This window comes from Marmota flaviventris, chromosome Y (genome assembly GCF_047511675.1).
Source record: "Marmota flaviventris isolate mMarFla1 chromosome Y, mMarFla1.hap1, whole genome shotgun sequence".
Classification (NCBI taxonomy): domain Eukaryota; kingdom Metazoa; phylum Chordata; class Mammalia; order Rodentia; family Sciuridae; genus Marmota; species Marmota flaviventris.
This window is the reverse complement of record NC_092519.1, coordinates 711,721-736,293: the sequence shown is the minus strand read 5'-3', so window position 1 is coordinate 736,293 and position 24,573 is coordinate 711,721. Positions and strand designations below refer to the sequence as shown.

The window sequence follows — 24,573 nt, the reverse complement described above, 5'->3', positions numbered from 1 at the left end:
TATTTTACTATCACAAAAGGGACTAACAGCATTTGGAAATTTTAAGGAATGATGGATATATTCACTCTTATAATTGTGATTAGTATGTGTGTGTGTGATAAAACATACGAACTTTAAAAAAATAGTTGTAGGTGGACCCAATACCTTTATTTTATTTAATTATTATGTGATGCTGAGGATCAAACCCAGTGCCTCACAGATGCCAGACAAGTGCTCTACCACTGAGCCACAACCCCAGCCCACATACAAACTTTTTAATCACGTACAGGTTCTTGTGCTTCAATTATAGTTCCATAAATTAAGCATGAAACTCTTTTCATGGATGAAAACAACTTTGAAAAAGATAAAGCTTAAAGATATTTGTAGGAGGAGCCATGTTGCTTAAAACTTCTCCATGAACAATGAATGCTCCATTTTCTTGCCAGCACATGAGGCAGACCACTCCCAATGGCTTACTCTACCCCAAATTTCTTAAGTGGGCTGATTGGTTCTGGATTTGTTCTTTCAATCACCATTACTTTCCTAGGGATGATAGAGTGAGTTCTTTAGCCCTTCTGAGAGCCATTAGTTGCTTACATAATAGGGTATGGAGTAACAAACACCACTATGAGGTCAGTGTTCCTCAGGTGACTCCTTGTATATTTTTTGAGATACTGCCACTCACATGCCTCACCTTATACAGTTTCTGGAAATCTACATACTAAAGCCATACACAAATAGGGAGAAACATGAAGTCCTTTTCGCCTTGCCTGTGGGATCAAGTATAAAGAGGAAGTTTGTCTTCAGTCCTCAGTCCTCACTTTGTCTTTATCCTTCAATGTGTGGATAACAATTTATCTTTTGAACTCCAACTCCACAGATCCCACATCTCTCCCTTCTCAAACACCTACTTCTACCTTTTATTTGTTCCCACTCCAGCATCAGAGGCTCACAGAGATACACATCTTTTCACATCAGATTGATTTTATTTTCACCACCATTAATGTTAGTAACCTGTGGTAAAATTGAGCCATTTCTTAGCTGCCAGACCTCTGGACACTCTGCAGATTATTCTGAGGTCTCTGGCCCCACTCAATTACTTGCTGTCCAGATCATCACTTGAAATGCTGGAGGTTTCTGGGGTATTTTCCATTTCTGGCTCTCTATTCAGTTTTTCATTTAGCCGATGATAATGAACAAAGAGTATTGTTCCTTTAGTTTTCTTAGATTTTTTCAGAGATGTGGAAGGCTTTTCTGAGTCTCTTTTGCTTGAATTATTTTGAAGTGTTTTTTTACCCTTATTGGTGGACTTTAGTATCTGTAAGGACAACAGAGAGGCCATAAGGGCATTGGTTTGAGAAAAGAAGATAGGATATACATGTGAAGTAGGGGTTTGTGCCAGATGAAAAATAAATAGGAGTCTTAGGTCGTGGGGAATGAATGCAGAAAGGAGAAGCTTGGGTTGGGTTATCTTACCTTGCTGCCTCTTCCGCATCTGGAGTGATGATAGGAAGTCTTCATATTCTTTCTTTCTTTCATCGATGATGTTGACTGGGCCATATCTGCATTAGGCTTCTGTGATTTCTTGGTTGCCTTAGCCATACTGAAGCCTCCCAGTGGTCTTCTGAAGAGCTGTAAGGATCCTAGGCATATATGTCCTCCCAAGACAATGAAGGGCCACACCCTTCAGCCTTCATTGGCCAGCAAGTTACTCCCCAGCCAATGAGGACTAAGGAGGAGGTTAGACCTCACAAAGCACTCTCTCTGACACTTCTGTACATGATGAGGCTAGGGAGGTTGCTAGGGAAACCAGGCTATAGCTTAGATATTGCAAATCAACACTCTTGGCACTTCTGGGATGTGGGGGAGAGGAGATGCTAGGAAGGCAAAAATGATCTGGTTGGGCAAAGGAGACTTTTCTTTAATATACCTGAAAGAGCCACCCCACCCTAATTCTTATATAGTGTTCAATAGTGGTAGTACAGGTGGTAGAGATCTTCCTCTACCAAAGTATTCCCCAAAGCTACTCCTACAAACTCATTCTGCTATCTTTCCCTTAGCCATTAGTTAGTATTTTGGATAATGTACCTAAAATCCATCCAAAAGTAATATGGTTATATTTTTCTTTAATTATCAGAAGATATGTGAATAATGCTACAAACAAGACATATTCCCATTAATGGATATCAATATACTTACTGCATTTGGCATTAAAGGCTGCCAATTTTTAAAATTGTTTTCTTCCAGGCCTTCAACTTATAGGAAAGGAATAAAATTAACTACCCACTGATGAAAATTGCATTTTATCCTTATTTTTATTCTATTTTTGGAGCCTGGTCACATTATCATCATTGAGTTTTGCAAGATTCCTTCTCTTTTATTCAAATTTTTCTTTCTTCTTAGAATCTAGCACTAGTTCCCTTCTCAACAATAGAATTATTATTTTATATTTGAATTCTGTCCTTGTATATGGCCTTGTTAAATGTATGTTTGAATGTACCATAACTGGTTTCTGTGTTTTGTAGCAGCATAGTCAGGTTCTAATGAAGGTTGGTTTCCCGGTTACGTCTTCATATGCTTTCTTTGGTGGATGCATACAGAAGGAGAGATTTAGGGGTCTTCCTCTTTTAATAAGGGCATTAATCTGAGACACAGCCCTCATGACCAAATTTAATTATCTCCTATCTCCAATTACCATCACATTAATGATAAGGGTATTAACATGTGAATTTTGGGAGGCACATTCAGTCCAAAGCAATAATTTTACTAAATATTGCCACATTGTTTTCTAGAATATATCAGTCCACCTTCCCAACAGATTTGTACTTTATGTTTCCCTACACAATCATCAATTTTTTATTTAGAATGCAGCTTCTCATAGGATCTCAGTGATCTTAACCAATTGATGTTTATACCCTTGTGTAATCCAGTTCAGTTGAATGGCATGAGTATGGGCTGTATCTAGAGATTTGCTTCTAATAGCTAAAATCCTACAAAAGTAATGGAATGCCATTAACATCATCAATTTTATCTTTGCTAGAACACTTTCTTGGTAGCAATCTCTCTTGCACATGTGCTTTCTCATTTTTATTAAAACATATTATGAAATGCTCAATAAAGAGGCCCACATTTTAAGGAATACCTTAGGAGGAACTGAGTCCTCAGCAAAATAAACTGCAGAGCACTGAATCCAAATAACAGCTACTTGATTTAATTAGGAAGAGGATCCTTCCCAGTTGAGCCTTGGGATAATTCACCCTTATAAAACAGACCCAGAGCTAGAGGACAACCAATCTGAACCCAGATTCTTGACTCATAGAAACTGAGATAATTTCTTATTAATAATATTTCTCAGTTCTACAAATATCTCAGGGGTTCCCTCACATGTGAAATCTAGAAAAGAAAAGCCTAAAGGTAGCTGTCGGTTGTGATTTTCGATATGTACCCAAGTGGACCTGCTAATAGTTTATTCCTGAAATGTCCTTAACATATGAAAGAGCTGAATTCACCTTTCATCTGTGAAAGGAGAATGAATCAGAAGGGACTGAATGAATTTAACAAATTCCTGTCACATGCTGGGGAGAAGTGACTGAGGAACCAAAAGGGGGCTATATATGTTCAAAATTAAGCTAGAATGAAGAAGAGTCTTCATTCTGACTGGAGTGAAATGATATCTTAGAGTAGTTTTGATTGCATTTTCTGATTGCTAGAGATGATGAGCATTTTTTCATATATTTGTTGATTGTTTATCCTCTTCTTAAAAGCAGCATACTACAGGGTCATAGCCACATCAATGTTTATAGCAGCACAATTCTCAATAGCTAAACAGTGGATCCAGCGTAGATGCCCTTCAGTGGATTAATGGATAAAAAAAAAATGTGTCATATATACACAATGGGATATTACTCAGCACTAAAAGAGAATAAAATCATGGCAGAGTTGAGGTCTTGTTTTTGTGGCACAACAAACATGAAGATATTTGATTGCTTCCTTTGGAAAGGCAAATTGCACATAGTTGCCCCTCTGGAATCTGCATAGAGGTACAAAGCAAAGCAGTTGCCAGCGGTACTGTTCTTTTCCTGTACACTGAAACAGTCCTGGTATATTAAAGAAAATGAATTTTCATCATTAACTTGGTAGAACTTAATGAGTATCATATAATTATCTGAGTGCTTACAAAATGAGTACTTTGTCAGCTAAGCTGAGATCGGTGTCCATTATGCAGTTTTATACAGTAACATTGAGACAGCATTACTGTGCTATGTGCAGAAGATCTCAGATATATGCATAGAACTTACCTACATATATGTTTTTTTGAGGGATGGAGGGAGGAAAGTGGGAAGAGAGGGGGAGGGGCAGGGGCTGTGAGGGAGGGGAAGGGAGAGGGAGAGAGAGAGAGAGAGAGAGAGAGAGAGAGAGAGAGAGAGCGAGAGAGAGAGAGAGAGAGAGAGAATCCAAGAAAAACCTGGAAAAATAAACTTCATAAGAGAGAATGGCTAAACCAAACAAACAAAAATCAAAGGAAAACAACCCACAGAATGTCGGTAGTTATATAAGTTAGCTAGGTTGCAGAATGTTCCTTTATTGGGCTGCAGCTCATATTTTTACATCATTAGATTCTTGTTATCCATTCTGACCAGAATGTCATTGAAGTACTGTTCTTCAATGCTCAGTACATTATATTGGTATATTTGACATCTCATTATTGGTGATTTTAACTTTTATCACCTGAGTAAGATGGAGTTTATTGAAGTTTTCCATTATAAAGATACTGTTTTGATTTTTTTCACCAATAAAGGTCCAAAGGAAGTAATATCAGACTATGTTAATACTTCAATTTTAGTTGCATTTTTGACAGAGCATCCATTGACGATTTCTGACAGCATAGATTTTAACTTGTATTGATATTTTGTTTTACAAAATATTTTTCCTATTTTTCTCACTGCTTCTTCATTTTTAGGTTATAAGTATAATATAATAAGCAGCTTTCCCATCAATGACATTTATTTATTTGCTTACTTATTCAATATGAATATTGATATTAATAAATAAGCAAATGGACTCATAGATTCTTATATATTGGTTATATCTCGTTATTGTTACTATTTGCTTGATGTTCATATAGTACCACCAGCTTGGCTGTAGGGAGTACTTTAGTTATCAGTACTTTTTTCATCTCACATAACTTACCCTTCTTTGATCATTTCCATATTGGCAAGAACTTTTAGAAAATATCAAGAACATGGATAAAATGAATGTATGAAGGGCCTTTCCAACTTAAATTAAGAACAAAGAAAAATTGAATGTAATATACATACATAGGTTGAATCTTAATCAAGATTTGTTTTTTTTTTTTTTTTTTTTTTTTGCTAAGGGATGAATTTTAAATATTTAACAAAATGTTAATAATTGTAGAATTTTATTAATATTAATGTACTTGTGTTTTCAATCATACTGTACTTATATAAGGGCATGTCCTGGTTCACAACATACAGATACTAGTATACTAATTGTAATGAGACAGCCTACCTGTGACTCAACATTTAGTGACCATAAAGAAGATATGGACATACTATGTACTATTTTTTAAGCTTTTATATAAATGTGAATTTATATAACAACAGCAACAACAATAATTACAACAACAATAATTATAACAAAACATAAGTTCTGAGGTACCGGGTCTGGTTGAAAGCCAGAGATACACATGGATATGTAGCTCCATAGGCAAATATGGTCCCTCAGAACAGGAACATGCACAACTTTCAAAGTGATTGGTTCTGGGCTAGATTATAACTGTAGAGCACAACCACCTTGATACACAAGAAATTTTGTTTTAGTGTTTATTTATTTACTGACTTGGCTTATTATTTACTTACTAGTTTTGTTATATACAAGGTTTTGAGAAATAAAAATAAGATAAAATGTAAACTCTATTTCTGCTTAGGAAAAACCAAAACTGAATAGTAAAAATTGTTTTGTTTTGTTTTTGATACTGAGGATTGAACTCGGGGATACTCAACCATTGAACCACATCCCCAGCCCTATTTTGTATTTTAGTTAGAGATAGGCTCTTACTGGGTTGCTCAATGCCTCACCATTGCTGAGGCTGGCTTTGAACTCACCATCCGCATGCTTCAGCATCTCAAGCCATTGGGCTTACAGGGGTGTGCAACCTAACAAAATTTTAATGCTTATCTTAGAGCTATCACAGATAAATTTCTTAATAGTTCTTAATTCCAAATTCTGTATTATGTGTTAAGAGGTAATATTTTTTCTTCTTCATGAGACATATAAATTTAAGACAGATGGTCTAGGTTCTGTTATAATAATGAGACAAATAACACTTTGTAAATGAAAGTCATATATGATCAAATATTAAGCAAATAAAATAAAAGATTGAATTAAAATTTAATAAATTTATTTTACTTTTAATTTAAAAATCTTGAGCATAATTGTATTCCTGAACATCTTTGTTTCCCCAAACTTGTATATTTCTTAGAATAGTTACTTTTGCTAGACAATGTTTGATGTATGATATTATAAATGTCTTTAACACAGTTTGCCAAAAATATAGATCACTTGGCAACTGTTCCATTTGTTGTAACTATCAAAAATGACAATTTTTTGACACTTAAAAATTATTCTACCTCTTTCAGAATGATGCAAAGGCATTTGATCTTGAAGTTGAAAGCCATACATGTAATTAGTATACAAAGTGGATCCCACTTATCCTCAGCTTTAGAACCAGAGTTAAATTATGTCAATTGTTAAGAGTCTAGGTCATTAAGAAGGATGTTTTTTCCTCTAACACACAATCTGAGATATGAAAGTTCCCATGGTTAGTATATAAGACATTTGCAAATCCTATAAATTCAGACTTAAAATATTTTTCTGCAGATGTGATTTATATATTTAATAAAGCCTGTAGGTAGAATATCTATATCTTAGATTATAGTTTCAAATGGGATGTGATGAAGATATGTATTATATGGTCAATTCGTATTGTTAGCATAATGAACTCCTCAGAGTACTTCTCAAAAGAGTATAATTTTAAAATAGATTGTATCACCTGTTAAGAATAAAGCAATTAGGGTTGCTTTTCTTACCAAGAATTTAATAGTTAGCCAAGTATGTATATAGGACAACCATCAGACTGGAATAAAATTTAAGATGGAACACACATAGTAGCCTCTAAATTTGACATTTATGAATGATGCATCAGGGTAAATAAAATTAAAATAATATGACCTTCCATTAACTGCTATAAGATCATACAATAGTAAATGGTGTTCTATAGCAATACAAAATTGACTTGAATGCAATATAAAACTTGAATGAAGGGGCTTGTGGCTCAGTGGTAGAGTGCTTGCCTAGCAAGTGTAAGGCTCTGTGTTTAATTCTCAGCACCACATATATGGCTATAAAGAAAGAATATTTAGAGTTGCTGAACTTTATCCACCCCATATTTACAATTAGGTGATTTTCATATCTGAACTAAGTTTTCAAAGCCCCAGAGAAATTAATAGTGAACTACTAAATAAGTGAAATATGGCATTAGAGCAGATTATGCTAAGTGAAGCTAGCCAATCCCTAAAAAACAAATGCCAAATGTCTTCTTTGATATAAGAAGAGTAACCAAGAACAGAGTAGGGACGAAGAGCATGAGAAGAAGATTAACATTAAACAGGGATGAGAGGTGGGAGGGAAAGGGAGAGAGAAGGGAAATTGCATGGAAATGGAAGGAGACCCTCAGGGTTATACAAAAGTACATACAAGAGGAAGTGAGGGGAAAGGGAAAAATAATACAAGGGGGAGAAATGAATGACAGTAGAGGGGGTTGAGAGAGAAGAGGGGAGGGGAGGGGAGGGTGGATAGTAGAGGATAGGAAAGGCAGCAGAATACAACACACACAAGTATGGCAATATGTAAATCAATGGATGTGTAACTGATGTGATTCTGCAATATGTATATGGGGTAAAAATGGGAGTGCATAACCCACTTGAATCAAAGTGTGAAATATTATATATCAAGAACTATGTAATGTTTTGAAAAACCAACAATAAAAAATTAAAAAAAAAAAAAAGATGCTAAGTTCACTGTTGGTACTTACTGTTCAAAAAGGAAAATTCCCAGGAGCTATGATAAAGTTGCACAATGAGAGTATTTCTTTGCATATCTGCTATCAAGATATCCATTCTGCAATGCATGGATCAAGCAGCAATTTCAATCGCCAGGAACTGATGTTTAAGAAATACATTTTGTAATGCTGTAGCAGCCATAGTGATTTTTCTGATGGATCTGGGCCAAGTAAATTGAATAGATTCTAGAAACAATTCACATTCTAGATGTTATTATTAGTGACTCATAGGATGAGGTAAAAATATCAACATTAACAGGACTTTGGAAGAAGATAATCATAACCCTTATGGACTTCACTGAAGTAAGGAATGTGGTATAAGTAGAAAGAGAAAAAGAATTAGAAATGGACCCTGAGAATGTGACTGAAGTACAGCAACTCATGATAGCCTGTCATCCAGTAGTGTCTTTAAGGACATCCAAGAATAAGTTCTCTTTGTGTTTATCAATGAAAAATATATAAAGGTTTATTCATAAGTAAATGACAGTCGGAGTAAAAAAAAAAAGTTAGTTTCCTCACAGGAAGTGAGTGTTTTTTGTTTTTTTTTTTTTAGTTTTGTATACTTATGGGGAATTTTGAACTAATCTTCATTTTTTCTTGTTGATTGCTACATGTTTATGACTAAACTTTAAAGTTTGTGTATCTTGGAAGTTCATTTTTTATTATGAAATAATTCAGAGTGACCCAAACCTTCTTCACTTTTTTGGCAATATATCCTGAAAACAGTATCCCTTTTTCCCTGTAGTTTCAGATTTCCTTTAGTTTTGATTTGTTGTTGTTGTTTTTCCTCTGTTCAATTTGCTATTTTGTCCTTTCCAGTAACTACATTTATATATATATATATATATATATATATATATATATATATATATATATATATATATATACACATATATATATATATATATATGTATGTATGTATTCAAAGAACTATCAAGCTTTGTGCAGATGTCTGTCTCTCTCTCTCTCTCTCTCTCTCTCTCTCTCTCTGTATATATATATATATATATATATATATATATATATATATATATATATTTAATAATTTCTTAAAACTCATTTTACTTTGTGTTTGTTTTCATAGCACTCTGTAGCAGGTACTCTATGCTTTTACCGTTTTCAGTACTTCTGTTTTCATTGTTTACAATGTGATAACTTAATTTTCTCTTGCGGTTTCTTCTCGATATCTGCCAACCCACACCCCTCTCTTTCTGATGCTTAACAGCTCTACCTTGAGGTTTGCATATATCATCAAGCTCTCAGCAATCTTTTTTTTTTTTTTTTTTTTTTTTTTTTTTGGCAAATTTCTTTATCCACTGTTTTTCACTTCAGTTTTTACTCTTATATTTTTATAATTTTAATGTATTTTGCATATTATGTTTAACTATCAAATCTCATTTAATCTCATTTAATGACATGAATTCTTTTTTTGGCTGGTGTTTTGCATAAAATATATTTTGATGTGTGGAAAAGGCAGTATTCATGGTCAGAAAAGTCTATGTGCAGAGTGATTTATTTTTACACTTTATTTTTTCCATTTGTAGAGATATTCCCAATTAATAGTGTTCCACAGGGTAAAAATATGTTTGGAGGGGCTGGGATTGTGGCTCTGTGTTGGAGCACTTGCATGCACCTCCTGTGGGGCACTGGGTTTGATCCTCAGTACCACATGAAGTAAATAATTAATTAAAAATAATGGTATTGTGTCCCTTTACAACTGGAAAAAAAAAAAAAAAGATTTGGAAGGATTTCTTTATTTGGCCAAATGACCCCGACTTTCCTTTTGAGGCAACAGAAGTGATCCATGTCTCTAATAGCCCTCACAAAGCCTTCCAAATCCTTCTTTAAGTATCTTATGGAAACCTCATTGAACACCAGTAACATTCTGTAATTCTTTCTTTTAGGTAGACTGTCAGTGATACAGAACCCTGTGCTTATGTTGAAGTCCAAGTATTCATTTCCTTTTACTCATGACCATTGCCTTATTTTCTTAATTTATAGGACACAAAGAGTCATCTTTTTTGTACCATTCATAACATAAAATATGTTTTAGTATTTATCACAGGGTTCATGCCTACAACTTAGAGCTCAACCCAATGCAGTGTGTGGCCTACAGTGTGTTATCAGCAGTACCATAGGTTTCAAAATAATTTTATATATTGCAATGATTTTTTCGGTTTATATTTTAGTTGTTGATGTACCTCTATTTTATTCATTTATTTATATGTGGTGCTGAGAATTAAACCCAGAGCCTTACACTTGCTAGGCAAGCACTCTACCACTGAGCCACAAGCCCCTTCATTCAAGTTTTATATTGCATTCAAGTCAATTTTGTATTGCTATAGAACACTATTTACTCTTGTATGATCTTATAGCAGTTAATGGAAGGTCATATTATTTTAATTTTATTTACCCTGATGAATCATTCATAAATGTCAAATTTAGAGGCTACTATGTGTGTTCTATCTTAAATTTTATTCCAGTCTGATGGTTGTCCTATATATATACTTGGCTAACTATTAAATTCTTGGTAAGAAAAGCAACCCTAATTGCTTTATTCTTAACAGGTGATACAATCTATTTTAAAATTATACTCTTTTGAGAAGTACTCTGAGGAATTCATTATGCTAACAATACGAATTGACCATATAATACATATCTTCATCACATCCCATTTGAAATATAATCTAAGATATAGATATTCTACCCCCAGGCTTGATTAAATATATAAATCACATCTGCAGAAAAATATTTTAAGTCTGAATTTATAGGATTTGCAAATGTCTTATATACTAACCATGGGAACTTTTATATCTCAGATTGTGTGTTAGAGGAAAAACATCCTTCTTAATGACCTAGACTCTTAACAATTGACATAATTTAACTCTGGTTCTAAAGCTGAGGATAAGTGGGATCCACTTTGTATACTAATTACATGTATGGCTTTCAACTTCAAGATTGAATGCCTTTGCATCATTCTAAATGAGGTAGAATAATTTTTAAGTGTCAAAAAATGTCATTTTTGATAGTTACAACAAATGGAACAGTTGCCAAGTGATCTATATTTTTGGCAAACTGTCTGTGTTAAAGACATTTATAATATCATACATCAAATATTGTCTAGCAAAAGTAACTATTCTAAGAAATATACAAGTTTGGGGAAACAAAGATATTCAGGAATACAATTATGCTCAAGATTTTTAAATTAAAAGTAAAATAAATTTATTAAATTTTATTTCAATCTTTTATTTTATTTGCTTAATATTTGATCATATATGACTTTCATTTACGAAGTGTTATTTGTCTCATTATTATAACAGAACCTAGACCATTCTGTCTTAAATTTATATTTCTCATGAAGAAGAAAAAATATTACCTCTTAACACATTATGCAGAATTTGAAATTAAGAACTATTAAGAAATTTATCTATGGTAGCTCTAAGATAAGCATTAAAATTTTGTTAGGTTGCACACCCCTGTAAGCCCAATGGCTTGAGATGCTGAAGCATGCGGATGGTGAGTTCAAAGCCAGCCTCAGCAATGGTGAGGCATTGAGCAACCCAGTAAGAGCCTATCTCTAACTAAAATACAAAATAGGGCTGGGGATGTGGTTCAGTGGTTGAGTATCCCCGAGTTCAATCCTCAGTATCAAAAACAAAACAAAACAATTTTTACTATTCAGTTTTGGTTTTTCCTAAGCAGAAATAGAGTTTATATTTTATCTTATTTTTATTTCTCAAAACCTTGTATATAACAAAACTAGTAAGTAAATAATAAGCCAAGTCAGTAAATAAATAAACACTAAAACAAAATTTCTTGTGTATCAAGGTGGTTGTGCTCTACAGTTATAATCTAGCCCAGAACCAATCACTTTGAAAGTTGTGCATGTTCCTGTTCTGAGGGACCATATTTGCCTATGGAGGTACATATCCATGTGTATCTCTGGCTTTCAACCAGACCCGGTACCTCAGAACTTATGTTTTGTTATAATTATTGTTGTTGTAATTATTGTTGTTGCTGTTGTTATATAAATTCACATTTATATAAAAGCTTAAAAAATAGTACATAGTATGTCCATATCTTCTTTATGGTCACTAAATGTTGAGTCACAGGTAGGCTGTCTCATTACAATTAGTATACTAGTATCTGTATGTTGTGAACCAGGACATGCCCTTATATAAGTACAGTATGATTGAAAACACAAGTACATTAATATTAATAAAATTCTACAATTATTAACATTTTGTTAAATATTTAAAATTCATCCCTTAGCAAAAAAAAAAAAAAAAAACAAATCTTGATTAAGATTCAACCTATGTATGTATATTACATTCAATTTTTCTTTGTTCTTAATTTAAGTTGGAAAGGCCCTTCATACATTCATTTTATCCATGTTCTTGATATTTTCTAAAAGTTCTTGCCAATATGGAAATGATCAAAGAAGGGTAAGTTATGTGAGATGAAAAAAGTACTGATAACTAAAGTACTCCCTACAGCCAAGCTGGTGGTACTATATGAACATCAAGCAAATAGTAACAATAACGAGATATAACCAATATATAAGAATCTATGAGTCCATTTGCTTATTTATTAATATCAATATTCATATTGAATAAGTAAGCAAATAAATAAATGTCATTGATGGGAAAGCTGCTTATTATATTATACTTATAACCTAAAAATGAAGAAGCAGTGAGAAAAATAGGAAAAATATTTTGTAAAACAAAATATCAATACAAGTTAAAATCTATGCTGTCAGAAATCGTCAATGGATGCTCTGTCAAAAATGCAACTAAAATTGAAGTATTAACATAGTCTGATATTACTTCCTTTGGACCTTTATTGGTGAAAAAAATCAAAACAGTATCTTTATAATGGAAAACTTCAATAAACTCCATCTTACTCAGGTGATAAAAGTTAAAATCACCAATAATGAGATGTCAAATATACCAATATAATGTACTGAGCATTGAAGAACAGTACTTCAATGACATTCTGGTCAGAATGGATAACAAGAATCTAATGATGTAAAAATATGAGCTGCAGCCCAATAAAGGAACATTCTGCAACCTAGCTAACTTATATAACTACCGACATTCTGTGGGTTGTTTTCCTTTGATTTTTGTTTGTTTGGTTTAGCCATTCTCTCTTATGAAGTTTATTTTTCCAGGTTTTTCTTGGATTCTCTCTCTCTCTCTCTCTCTCTCGCTCTCTCTCTCTCTCTCTCTCTCTCTCTCTCTCTCTCTCTCTCTCCCTCTCCCTTCCCCTCCCTCACAGCCCCTGCCCCTCCCCCTCTCTTCCCACTTTCCTCCCTCCATCCCTCAAAAAAACATATATGTAGGTAAGTTCTATGCATATATCTGAGATCTTCTGCACATAGCACAGTAATGCTGTCTCAATGTTACTGTATAAAACTGCATAATGGACACCGATCTCAGCTTAGCTGACAAAGTACTCATTTTGTAAGCACTCAGATAATTATATGATACTCATTAAGTTCTACCAAGTTAATGATGAAAATTCATTTTCTTTAATATACCAGGACTGTTTCAGTGTACAGGAAAAGAACAGTACCGCTGGCAACTGCTTTGCTTTGTACCTCTATGCAGATTCCAGAGGGGCAACTATGTGCAATTTGCCTTTCCAAAGGAAGCAATCAAATATCTTCATGTTTGTTGTGCCACAAAAACAAGACCTCACCTCTGCCATGATTTTATTCTCTTTTAGTGCTGAGTAATATCCCATTGTGTATATATGACACATTTTTTTTTTATCCATTCATCCACTGAAGGGCATCTACGCTGGGTCCACTGTTTAGCTATTGAGAATTGTGCTGCTATAAACATTGATGTGGCTATGACCCTGTAGTATGCTGCTTTTAAGAAGAGGATAAACAATCAACAAATATATGAAAAAATGCTCATCATCTCTAGCAATCAGAAAATGCAATCAAAACTACTCTAAGATATCATTTCACTCCAGTCAGAATGAAGACTCTTCTTCATTCTAGCTTAATTTTGAACATATATAGCCCCCTTTTGGTTCCTCAGTCACTTCTCCCCAGCATGTGACAGGAATTTGTTAAATTCATTCAGTCCCTTCTGATTCATTCTCCTTTCACAGATGAAAGGTGAATTCAGCTCTTTCATATGTTAAGGACATTTCAGGAATAAACTATTAGCAGGTCCACTTGGGTACATATCGAAAATCACAACCGACAGCTACCTTTAGGCTTTTCTTTTCTAGATTTCACATGTGAGGGAACCCCTGAGATATTTGTAGAACTGAGAAATATTATTAATAAGAAATTATCTCATAGTTTCTATGAGTCAAGAATCTGGGTTCAGATTGGTTGTCCTCTAGCTCTGGGTCTGTTTTATAAGGGTGAATTATCCCAAGGCTCAACTGGGAAGGATCCTCTTCCTAATTAAATCAAGTAGCTGTTATTTGGATTCAGTGCTCTGCAGTTTATTTTGCTGAGGACTCAGTTCCTCCTAAGGTATTCCTTAAAATGTGGGCCTCTTTATTGAGCATTTCATAATATGTTTTAATAAAAATGAGAAAGCACATGTGCAAGAGAGATTGCTACCAAGAAAGTGTTCTAGCAAAGATAAAATTGATGATGTTAATGGCATTCCATTACTTTTGTAGGATTTTAGCTATTAGAAGCAAATCTCTAGATACAGCCCATACTCATGCCATTCAACTGAACTGGATTACACAAGGGTATAAACATCAATTGGTTAAGATCACTGAGATCCTATGAGAAGCTGCATTCTAAATAAAAAATTGATGATTGTGTAGGGAAACATAAAGTACAAATCTGTTGGGAAGGTGGACTGATATATTCTAGAAAACAATGTGGCAATATTTAGTAAAATTATTGCTTTGGACTGAATGTGCCTCCCAAAATTCACATGTTAATACCCTTATCATTAATGTGATGGTAATTGGAGATAGGAGATAATTAAATTTGGTCATGAGGGCTGTGTCTCAGATTAATGCCCTTATTAAAAGAGGAAGACCCCTAAATCTCTCCTTCTGTATGCATCCACCAAAGAAAGCATATGAAGACGTAACCCGGAAACCAACCTTCATTAGAACCTGACTATGCTGCTACAAAACACAGAAACCAGTTATGGTACATTCAAACATACATTTAACAAGGCCATATACAAGGACAGAATTCAAATATAAAATAATAATTCTATTGTTGAGAAGGGAACTAGTGCTAGATTCTAAGAAGAAAGAAAAATTTGAATAAAAGAGAAGGAATCTTGCAAAACTCAATGATGATAATGTGACCAGGCTCCAAAAATAGAATAAAAATAAGGATAAAATGCAATTTTCATCAGTGGGTAGTTAATTTTATTCCTTTCCTATAAGTTGAAGGCCTGGAAGAAAACAATTTTAAAAATTGGCAGCCTTTAATGCCAAATGCAGTAAGTATATTGATATCCATTAATGGGAATATGTCTTGTTTGTAGCATTATTCACATATCTTCTGATAATTAAAGAAAAATATAACCATATTACTTTTGGATGGATTTTAGGTACATTATCCAAAATACTAACTAATGGCTAAGGGAAAGATAGCAGAATGAGTTTGTAGGAGTAGCTTTGGGGAATACTTTGGTAGAGGAAGATCTCTACCACCTGTACTACCACTATTGAACACTATATAAGAATTAGGGTGGGGTGGCTCTTTCAGGTATATTAAAGAAAAGTCTCCTTTGCCCAACCAGATCATTTTTGCCTTCCTAGCATCTCCTCTCCCCCACATCCCAGAAGTGCCAAGAGTGTTGATTTGCAATATCTAAGCTATAGCCTGGTTTCCCTAGCAACCTCCCTAGCCTCATCATGTACAGAAGTGTCAGAGAGAGTGCTTTGTGAGGTCTAACCTCCTCCTTAGTCCTCATTGGCTGGGGAGTAACTTGCTGGCCAATGAAGGCTGAAGGGTGTGGCCCTTCATTGTCTTGGGAGGACATATATGCCTAGGATCCTTACAGCTCTTCAGAAGACCACTGGGAGGCTTCAGTATGGCTAAGGCAACCAAGAAATCACAGAAGCCTAATGCAGATATGGCCCAGTCAACATCATCGATGAAAGAAAGAAAGAATATGAAGACTTCCTATCATCACTCCAGATGCGGAAGAGGCAGCAAGGTAAGATAACCCAACCCAAGCTTCTCCTTTCTGCATTCATTCCCCACGACCTAAGACTCCTATTTATTTTTCATCTGGCACAAACCCCTACTTCACATGTATATCCTATCTTCTTTTCTCAAACCAATGCCCTTATGGCCTCTCTGTTGTCCTTACAGATACTAAAGTCCACCAATAAGGGTAAAAAAACACTTCAAAATAATTCAAGCAAAAGAGACTCAGAAAAGCCTTCCACATCTCTGAAAAAATCTAAGAAAACTAAAGGAACAATACTCTTTGTTCATTATCATCGGCTAAATGAAAAACTGAATAGAGAGCCAGAAATGGAAAATACCCCAGAAACCTCCAGCATTTCAAGTGATGATCTGGACAGCAAGTAATTGAGTGGGGCCAGAGACCTCAGAATAATCTGCAGAGTGTCCAGAGGTCTGGCAGCTAAGAAATGGCTCAATTTTACCACAGGTTACTAACATTAATGGTGGTGAAAATAAAATCAATCTGATGTGAAAAGATGTGTATCTCTGTGAGCCTCTGATGCTGGAGTGGGAACAAATAAAAGGTAGAAGTAGGTGTTTGAGAAGGGAGAGATGTGGGATCTGTGGAGTTGGAGTTCAAAAGATAAATTGTTATCCACACATTGAAGGATAAAGACAAAGTGAGGACTGAGGACTGAAGACAAACTTCCTCTTTATACTTGATCCCACAGGCAAGGCGAAAAGGACTTCATGTTTCTCCCTATTTGTGTATGGCTTTAGTATGTAGATTTCCAGAAACTGTATAAGGTGAGGCATGTGAGTGGCAGTATCTCAAAAAATATACAAGGAGTCACCTGAGGAACACTGACCTCATAGTGGTGTTTGTTACTCCATACCCTATTATGTAAGCAACTAATGGCTCTCAGAAGGGCTAAAGAACTCACTCTATCATCCCTAGGAAAGTAATGGTGATTGAAAGAACAAATCCAGAACCAATCAGCCCACTTAAGAAATTTGGGGTAGAGTAAGCCATTGGGAGTGGTCTGCCTCATGTGCTGGCAAGAAAATGGAGCATTCATTGTTCATGGAGAAGTTTTAAGCAACATGGCTCCTCCTACAAATATCTTTAAGCTTTATCTTTTTCAAAGTTGTTTTCATCCATGAAAAGAGTTTCATGCTTAATTTATGGAACTATAATTGAAGCACAAGAACCTGTACGTGATTAAAAAGTTTGTATGTGGGCTGGGGTTGTGGCTCAGTGGTAGAGCACTTGTCTGGCATCTGTGAGGCACTGGGTTTGATCCTCAGCATCACATAATAATTAAATAAAATAAAGGTATTGGGTCCACCTACAACTATTTTTTTAAAGTTCGTATGTTTTATCACACACACACATACTAATCACAATTATAAGAGTGAATATATCCATCATTCCTTAAAATTTCCAAATGCTGTTAGTCCCTTTTGTGATAGTAAAATACCTGAGGATGGGTACATTATTTTTTAAAAAAAGATTTCACAATTTTGGAAGCTGAAAGTCTGAGATTGGGCAGCCTCACCTAGTTGGCCTCTGATGAGGGCCTTCCTGCTATGTCATAACATGGGCTGATGGCTTCACATGATGAAGGAAGTATGTGTGTGTGTATGTGAGAGGTAAATCACATGGAAAGAGAGAAACAGAGTAGGAAAGGGTCAAAATTGCTCCTTTATAACATCTCTTCTCTCATGGAAACAAATTCAGTCCTACAATCAGCATGATGAGCATTAGTATCTTCAGAGGGGTGATTATTAAAGGGGTGATCATCTCCCACTAGGCCCCACCTCTTAAAGTTGTCTTCCAACCTTTCAATACCAAATATACTGGGGACCAAACCATATTCAAACTACAGCATGCTTCTTGGCAATATCTCCCTCCTACCCCTCCCTGTACCCCCATCTCCAGGTAACTACTGTCTTGCTTGTGGCCACTATCAGTTTCCATTTTCTAGAGGTTTATAAAAATGGAGTCATGAAATATATACTCTTTTTTTCATCTAGCCTCTTAGAAAATTCTTCTCACCCCTCAAAAATCTTTTATTGTTTTAATTTCTAAAAGATGCCTGCAGTCAGTAAGTTTTTTTTTAAGTTATAGTTGGACACAAAGCCTTCATTTTATTTATTGAATTTTATGTGGTGCGGAGGATTGAACTTAGTGCCTCACGTGCTAGGCGAGTGCGCTATCACTGAGCCACAACCCCAGCCCTGCTAATAAGTTTTAAATGTGTATATATAAGGTACAAAAAGGACATTATTAGCACTTGTACATTAATTATCAGATATATTATGTGAGGGAATTAATGTGGAGAAATTCTTGTTATACTATTAACCTTAGATATCATGTAATTAAGTTACTGCTTTCCTTTCTAAAGTAAGTTCCTCAGGATCTAGTATGGCTTGCAGTGCATTTCAGGCCACTATTCTGTGGTCTTGTATGACACATGTATTCTAGCACTTAAACAGCTGTTTCTAAATAAACATTGATAGCACGGTGATTGTAAAATAAAAGCAATAATATAAAAGAAATTAATTTCTTATGTGCTGTCATTTCATGAAGAGTTTATTTGTGCTCATGCTTAAATCAGTAAATCAAAGTGCAAATGAGAGTTTAAGTTCTTACATGATTTATGCGTGTACTTTGATGAAGTTGAATTATATCTTTAAAAGTAAATTTATTCTTGTTTAATTGTTCAATGTTTATTTAAAAAATATTCAATGTAACACCATATGGATGATTTATTAGTTGACTAGATTGTACCTTTTGCTTTTCTATCCATTATTACTTCTTGTTTAAATTCATGATTATTATTCTTCTATTGAAGAGTGAGCATTTAAAAACATTGGCCACTTAGAGTTTAATATGTCATTTATGCCAATGGTTAACAATATTTTTCATCATATTTTGCTCCTAGGATATGACTGTTTTTATTTTGAACATCTTTATTTAGATATAATTGACATGTAATAAATTACATGTAATAAATTACACATAAAATAATAAATTAGATTTAACATTTCACCTGTAAAACCATCACCATTATTAAAAAAAAAAAAAAAAAAAAAAAAAAAAAAAAAAAAAAAAAAGAATATGATCATTACCTAAATAGTTTCCTCAAACCACTTCCCCAAGCCCTGTCCATTGCCATACAAGCACTGATCAGCTTTCTGGATCTGTAGATTAGTTTATATTTTCTAGAGTTTTATATAAATGGAATCACAATTTGTACTTTTGTATGGTTCTTTCACTCAGTGAAAATTGAGAGTCATCAATATTATTGAGTACATCTACATTACAAGATTTGCATATATTATGATTTTAAGTAGCATTAAATTGAATCTCCACCAATTAGTTACCTTATTCCTTTCACTCAAGTTGCCCCAATGGTTATGTCTTCCACAAATATATTACTTTTTCATTAGGAAATTGATATTGACACAATTCATTTAACTTACTAATATTTCACCAGGTTTACATTAACAAATTTTTATATGTATTTGTGTTTGGTTCTGTGGAATTTTCTCATGTGTAGCATTTTCTGTAACTATTACTATAGTCAACATGCAGAACAGTTCCATCCAAGGAACACTTTTGCTACATATATATATAACCATAGTCACCTCTAGTCACTTCTCCATCCCTGAAATCAAGTAATTTATTCTTTATGATTTTTATGATTTTTTTTCATTAGAAAAAAATGTTACATAAATGGAATAACTCGGTTTGGAACCATTTTGTATCTTTCTTTTTCACTCAGAATAAATCGCCTGTGATCTAATCAATTTGTGTGTAATAATAGTTTTTTTTTTGTTTGCTTCAATCATTCATTGATTAATCCATTTGGTTTGATAAATCATTAATTTATTAAAGAACACTATGTAGCCACAATTCTCTAGAAAAACAAAACAAAAGTATAAAGTCAGGTTGATAGATAGAAGATAGATAGATAATCAGTCAGGCAAGAAGGGAGGCAGAAATAATAAGAGATCTATTAAAGGAATTGACTTAGGCAGCTATAAGCACTAAGATGTCCTAAAATAGGCTATTTGAAAGCTGTAGACCCTGGGATGCAATTATCATTGCTCAGTCTAAGTTTGAAAATTTCAGAACCAGAGAAGTCAAAGGTATCATTAATTCTCAGTCTGAAACTTAAGGCCTATCAACCCTGAGGGTGCTAGTATGAGTCCTAGAGTCCCAAAGCCAGAAAGTCTGGAGTACTGATGTTGAAGGTCAGGAGAAGAAGTGTTGCTATTCCTGAAAAGATATGGGAATCCTTTTCTCTCCATTTTTAAAAATTTATTTTATTTTTTACACAAATGGAGCACAACTTTTCATTTCTCTGGTTTTTACGTGATGGAGATTAATTGCACAAACATAACCACACATAGGAATAATAACGTCCCTCTCATTCTATTCAAGGACCTAGCCAGTAGAATGGTGCCCACCTACATTAATGGCTGATTTTCTTCACTCAGTTAACTAACATGTCAGTCTCCTCTAGAAACGTGTTCATAGACACACACAGAAGTATTCCCAGGTTTCTAAGTATTCATTAACCCAAACAAGTTGACACATAAATTAATTATCATAGATATCTTTGTTGTTTCTAATTTTAGAAGATTAAAATAAAGATGATATGGCATTCCTGTATAAATTTTGAGTGTGAATGTGATCTTCCAACTTTCTGGAATAATACCCAAGAATACAATTTTTAGGTCATCTGATAAATGTATTGTTTAGTTGTGTGAGAAATTTTCATATGACTTTCCAGTTGGTTGTACCATTTTAAATTCCCACCAGCAATCTACAAGGGATATAATTTCTCTGCATTCTCACTAGAATTTAGTGCTATCACTTTATATTTAAGTTATTCTGGTGCATGTATAATGATATACAATTAGCATTTTGATTTGAATTTCTCCTATGGTTGATATAGTTGAACATGTTTTTATATGCTTGTTTTCCATCTACAAATCCCCTTTGTAAAAATTTCCACTCATATTTCTAGCCCATTTCTCTTTCTTTCTCATTGGAGACACTTGCACAGTAAGACTTGGATAAATTTGAAGACAGGTGGACATAAATACAGAACCATTTTATAATTGCTTTTTCTTTCTTCCATCCCTTAATCTTATTGGAAAGGCATAAGAAAATGAATCATTTCTTATTTAATCCAGAATTTCCTTAATTGGATTTTAGGATCTCTGTTTTAAAGAGCAGATTATCTGAATTTTTAAGACCTCTTACAATATTTTTTTGTATTTTCTTTCTACCCACATACCATTAACTGGTATTTTCTCCTAGATCCCGATGAATTTTCTGTTGTTAAATAATACTTTAAATATTGGTATTAAACAAAGGATTGCTATATGTTTCTTCATATAACATTTTCTTCCTCTAGTATGTTGTTATAATCCCTTTTGGCTTTTGGGTGCTCAATGTCGCTCCTATGTAAAAAATGCTGGATTTGGGATTCTAATATTTGGCTTTTGGGATGTACCATTAAGGGATTACATGTAGATTTTGTGGCTGTGGTCTGCTTTTACTTAACAATTCTCCATTCTATTACTGCATCCATCTTTGCCCCTATAATATATGCATTCAGTCATTTCAATGATACTCAACCACATGAGAACCACCTCCAAACTATGTAAAATCATCTCCTCCATAACCTTGTATAACACTGGTTCTGGTAAATAATTTATCCTTAAAGTTTTCTTCCATACCTATTCCAAAGGGTTCTGCAACACACATCAGTCTTGGTACCATACTAAACAATTTATGAATATTAACAATATGATTAGCCTGTATTGGTGTATGTGGGTAATTTAAACCTTTGAATTCCTTTGTCAGATTTACTTGATATTTTCAAAAATCAAAACTAGAGGAAATTCTACAGACATTATATACTGAACAGCTAGGGATTTTTTCTCTGGTTTCAACATTCCTTGGAAAAATCAGTCAGAGGATAGCTATCATACTTGATGATTAAGGAATTCCTAGCCAATCACTTCAAACTGAAATAACCACAAACAGTCCTGCCATCTCTTGCCACTCAGGCTCTTTACGTAAGCAGAGAATCATCCTCTGAAATCTAATCCCTCTCTTGATTATTATATCTTTATTACACAAGGTTCCTAGAATCATATGCCAACATACTTCAGGAATTTTTGTCTATACATTTGCAAAGATAAATTATGATCTGTGTTAGATGTAATTTTGCTTTTTAATTTAGACTTCTCTCTAGATCCTGAATCTACAGGTTTGGGTCTTTCTGTATATGTAATTAGACTTATGTTATTATTTCCTAAAATACTTTTTCAGTCTGACTTTTTCTTTAATTTTCTTCTGAGCAAGTGAGGATATGGAAGTTAACTTGTTATTATTACATAGGTTGCTAATTTATTTATTTTTCTGTTCAGATTGGGGAAACCCTATTGATCTTTCCTCAAGTTGATTGGTTCTTTTCTTGTCTTCTTCACTATGTATAAGCTCATTAATCCAGTTTTCTTTTATTCTACAGTCTTCTAGTTCTATAATTTACATTTTAGTCATCTATTTGTTGTTGATTTTTTAAAAAGAAAATTAACAATTGCTGTTTATTGTATTTTTGTGATTCGTGATTTAAAATTTGTATCAGTTTTCTTATGATTCATCTTATTATTCCAGGGGCCCTACCCATACCACCCTGATCAAATTAGTGTCTGACTTATTGCACACAGGTGGGGTGGAGGCTCAGCTCTCTACTCAGCTCTGCTGATACTTATCTTCTCAGCAAAAATAAAAATGAAGCACCAATTAACACCATCACCTTGACTCCAAGTAAGAGTATAGATCCCCACTACATCTTATTCTTCTCAGGGAGAAGTAAGGGGAGAGAGTTTACTCATACTGTTTTGTGGCTACTCAGTAAGAGTGTAAACTCAGATCCTGTTTGGGATCAGCTGATACCAGGGGAAGGGATACTTGTAGAACAAACCAACCCTATCTCTTAACACCTCGTTCTGCTTGGTTAATCTGGACAGGTGTAGCAGTTTGCCTGTCTAATGGATCATACTCATTTCAGGGGTACTTAGAAAGTGAAACACTAACAAGTCCTGATTTGAACTTCTTCATAAATCTCATAGATATCCAATGGTAGTAGAAGCTCAGCTATCTGTTAAGACTCACTGACACCAAATAGTGTGGGTGAGGTACAGTGGTGAATAATTCTACTCTCATTACATTTCCTTGCTGCCATATGGGTTTAAAAGAACAGGGTGCCTTTAAATGCTATTGATGATGCTGGTATTTCCCCTTGGCAAGTCAAGATCAGCATTCCACTCACTGGGGGAAGTGTAGCATCACCTACCTCCATCAACTACTTTTGCCAACCAGGAGACCAAAGATCATCTCATCAAGAATTTTGGTGATGCCTAAAGCAAGACAAAAAACTACTGTTTCCGATAGATCCAAGGGTAAGTGCAGGATGGGTTTTATTTTTGGTCCTACAAACTATGCATATTTGTGGATATTTTGGAGGAAACTATTCCATTGATGTTTGTTGGGAATAGGATGGATGTATCCAAAGTATTTCTGCTGTCTTGGGTCCTTCTTTCTCTGGTATTTTGGTTAAGACAAACAGGCTTTACTTGGAGATATTTTTGTCTGTGCCTATTGGTGGTTCTACATTGAAAACTTCTGCAGCATCCTTTCTAACATATTTAAACGCCAACAAGAAAACCCAGGGAACTAACTTCCACTAGTTACCTAATTCCTGTGTCCCTATGTGTTCTGCCTTCTTTCTACAGTTAAAAATCCTCTTATGTTTGTTGAATTATGCCCAAGGTTTCTTAATTTAAAGATGGAAACAGTTCTGTTGCTGCCAGCAGTGTGAAGAGAACAGTAGGTAGGGTGCCCAGAATTGGTTTAGCCATGGGTCAGAGATGCCCCAGAACCTTTCCCCTCAGCCACAAGAGGGCACATTGCAACCCAGGGTACCAGGGAACTATTAGAGCAGCCCATGATCATGCCAGAGGTGGATGGAGCAAAGCCTTTCTGGAGGCACTAGAGCCAAAAATATTGTAATCTTTTTAATATTAGGTTTTAATTTCACTTGTATTTTATTATCTTCTGTATTGATTGTCCCATTATTTGTTATCACAAACTTTAATCCAATCTTATATCCAATCTTATATTGTTTTTAAAATGGGACATATACTATTTTTTTTCTTTTCTCACTATTCCTTCTTCTGCACCCTCCCTTACTTTGCTTCTTTTCCTATTTTAATTTTTAACATG

General features: G+C 34.3%; 2 protein-coding genes across 2 annotated transcripts; one reads left to right on the top strand and one right to left on the bottom strand.

Moving 5' to 3' along the window:
* Nucleotides 1-1,075: 1,075 nt before the first annotated feature.
* On the bottom strand, nt 1,076-1,581 carry LOC139703525 (uncharacterized protein CXorf51A-like). Its single transcript, XM_071607027.1, has 2 exons — nt 1,456-1,581; nt 1,076-1,297 (listed from the first exon to the last, which is right to left on the bottom strand). Exons 1-2 carry the CDS (start codon nt 1,579-1,581, stop codon nt 1,076-1,078), a joined length of 348 nt encoding a protein of 115 aa, XP_071463128.1.
* Nucleotides 1,582-16,158: 14,577 nt separating this feature from the next.
* On the top strand, nt 16,159-16,664 carry LOC139703524 (uncharacterized protein CXorf51A-like). The gene is made up of 2 exons (XM_071607026.1): nt 16,159-16,284; nt 16,443-16,664. Exons 1-2 carry the CDS (start codon nt 16,159-16,161, stop codon nt 16,662-16,664), a joined length of 348 nt encoding a protein of 115 aa, XP_071463127.1.
* Nucleotides 16,665-24,573: the final 7,909 nt, after the last annotated feature.

Excerpts from the sequence above, each read along its gene's own strand:
- LOC139703524 (XM_071607026.1), top strand. The coding sequence starts at position 16,159 with ATGGCTAAGGCAACCAAGAAATCACAGAAGCCTAATGCAGATATGGCC. Across the intron at positions 16,285-16,442 it reads GATGCGGAAGAGGCAGCAAG|ATACTAAAGTCCACCAATAA; the intron begins GTAAGATAACCC and ends TTGTCCTTACAG.
- LOC139703525 (XM_071607027.1), bottom strand. The coding sequence starts at position 1,581 with ATGGCTAAGGCAACCAAGAAATCACAGAAGCCTAATGCAGATATGGCC. Across the intron at positions 1,298-1,455 it reads GATGCGGAAGAGGCAGCAAG|ATACTAAAGTCCACCAATAA; the intron begins GTAAGATAACCC and ends TTGTCCTTACAG.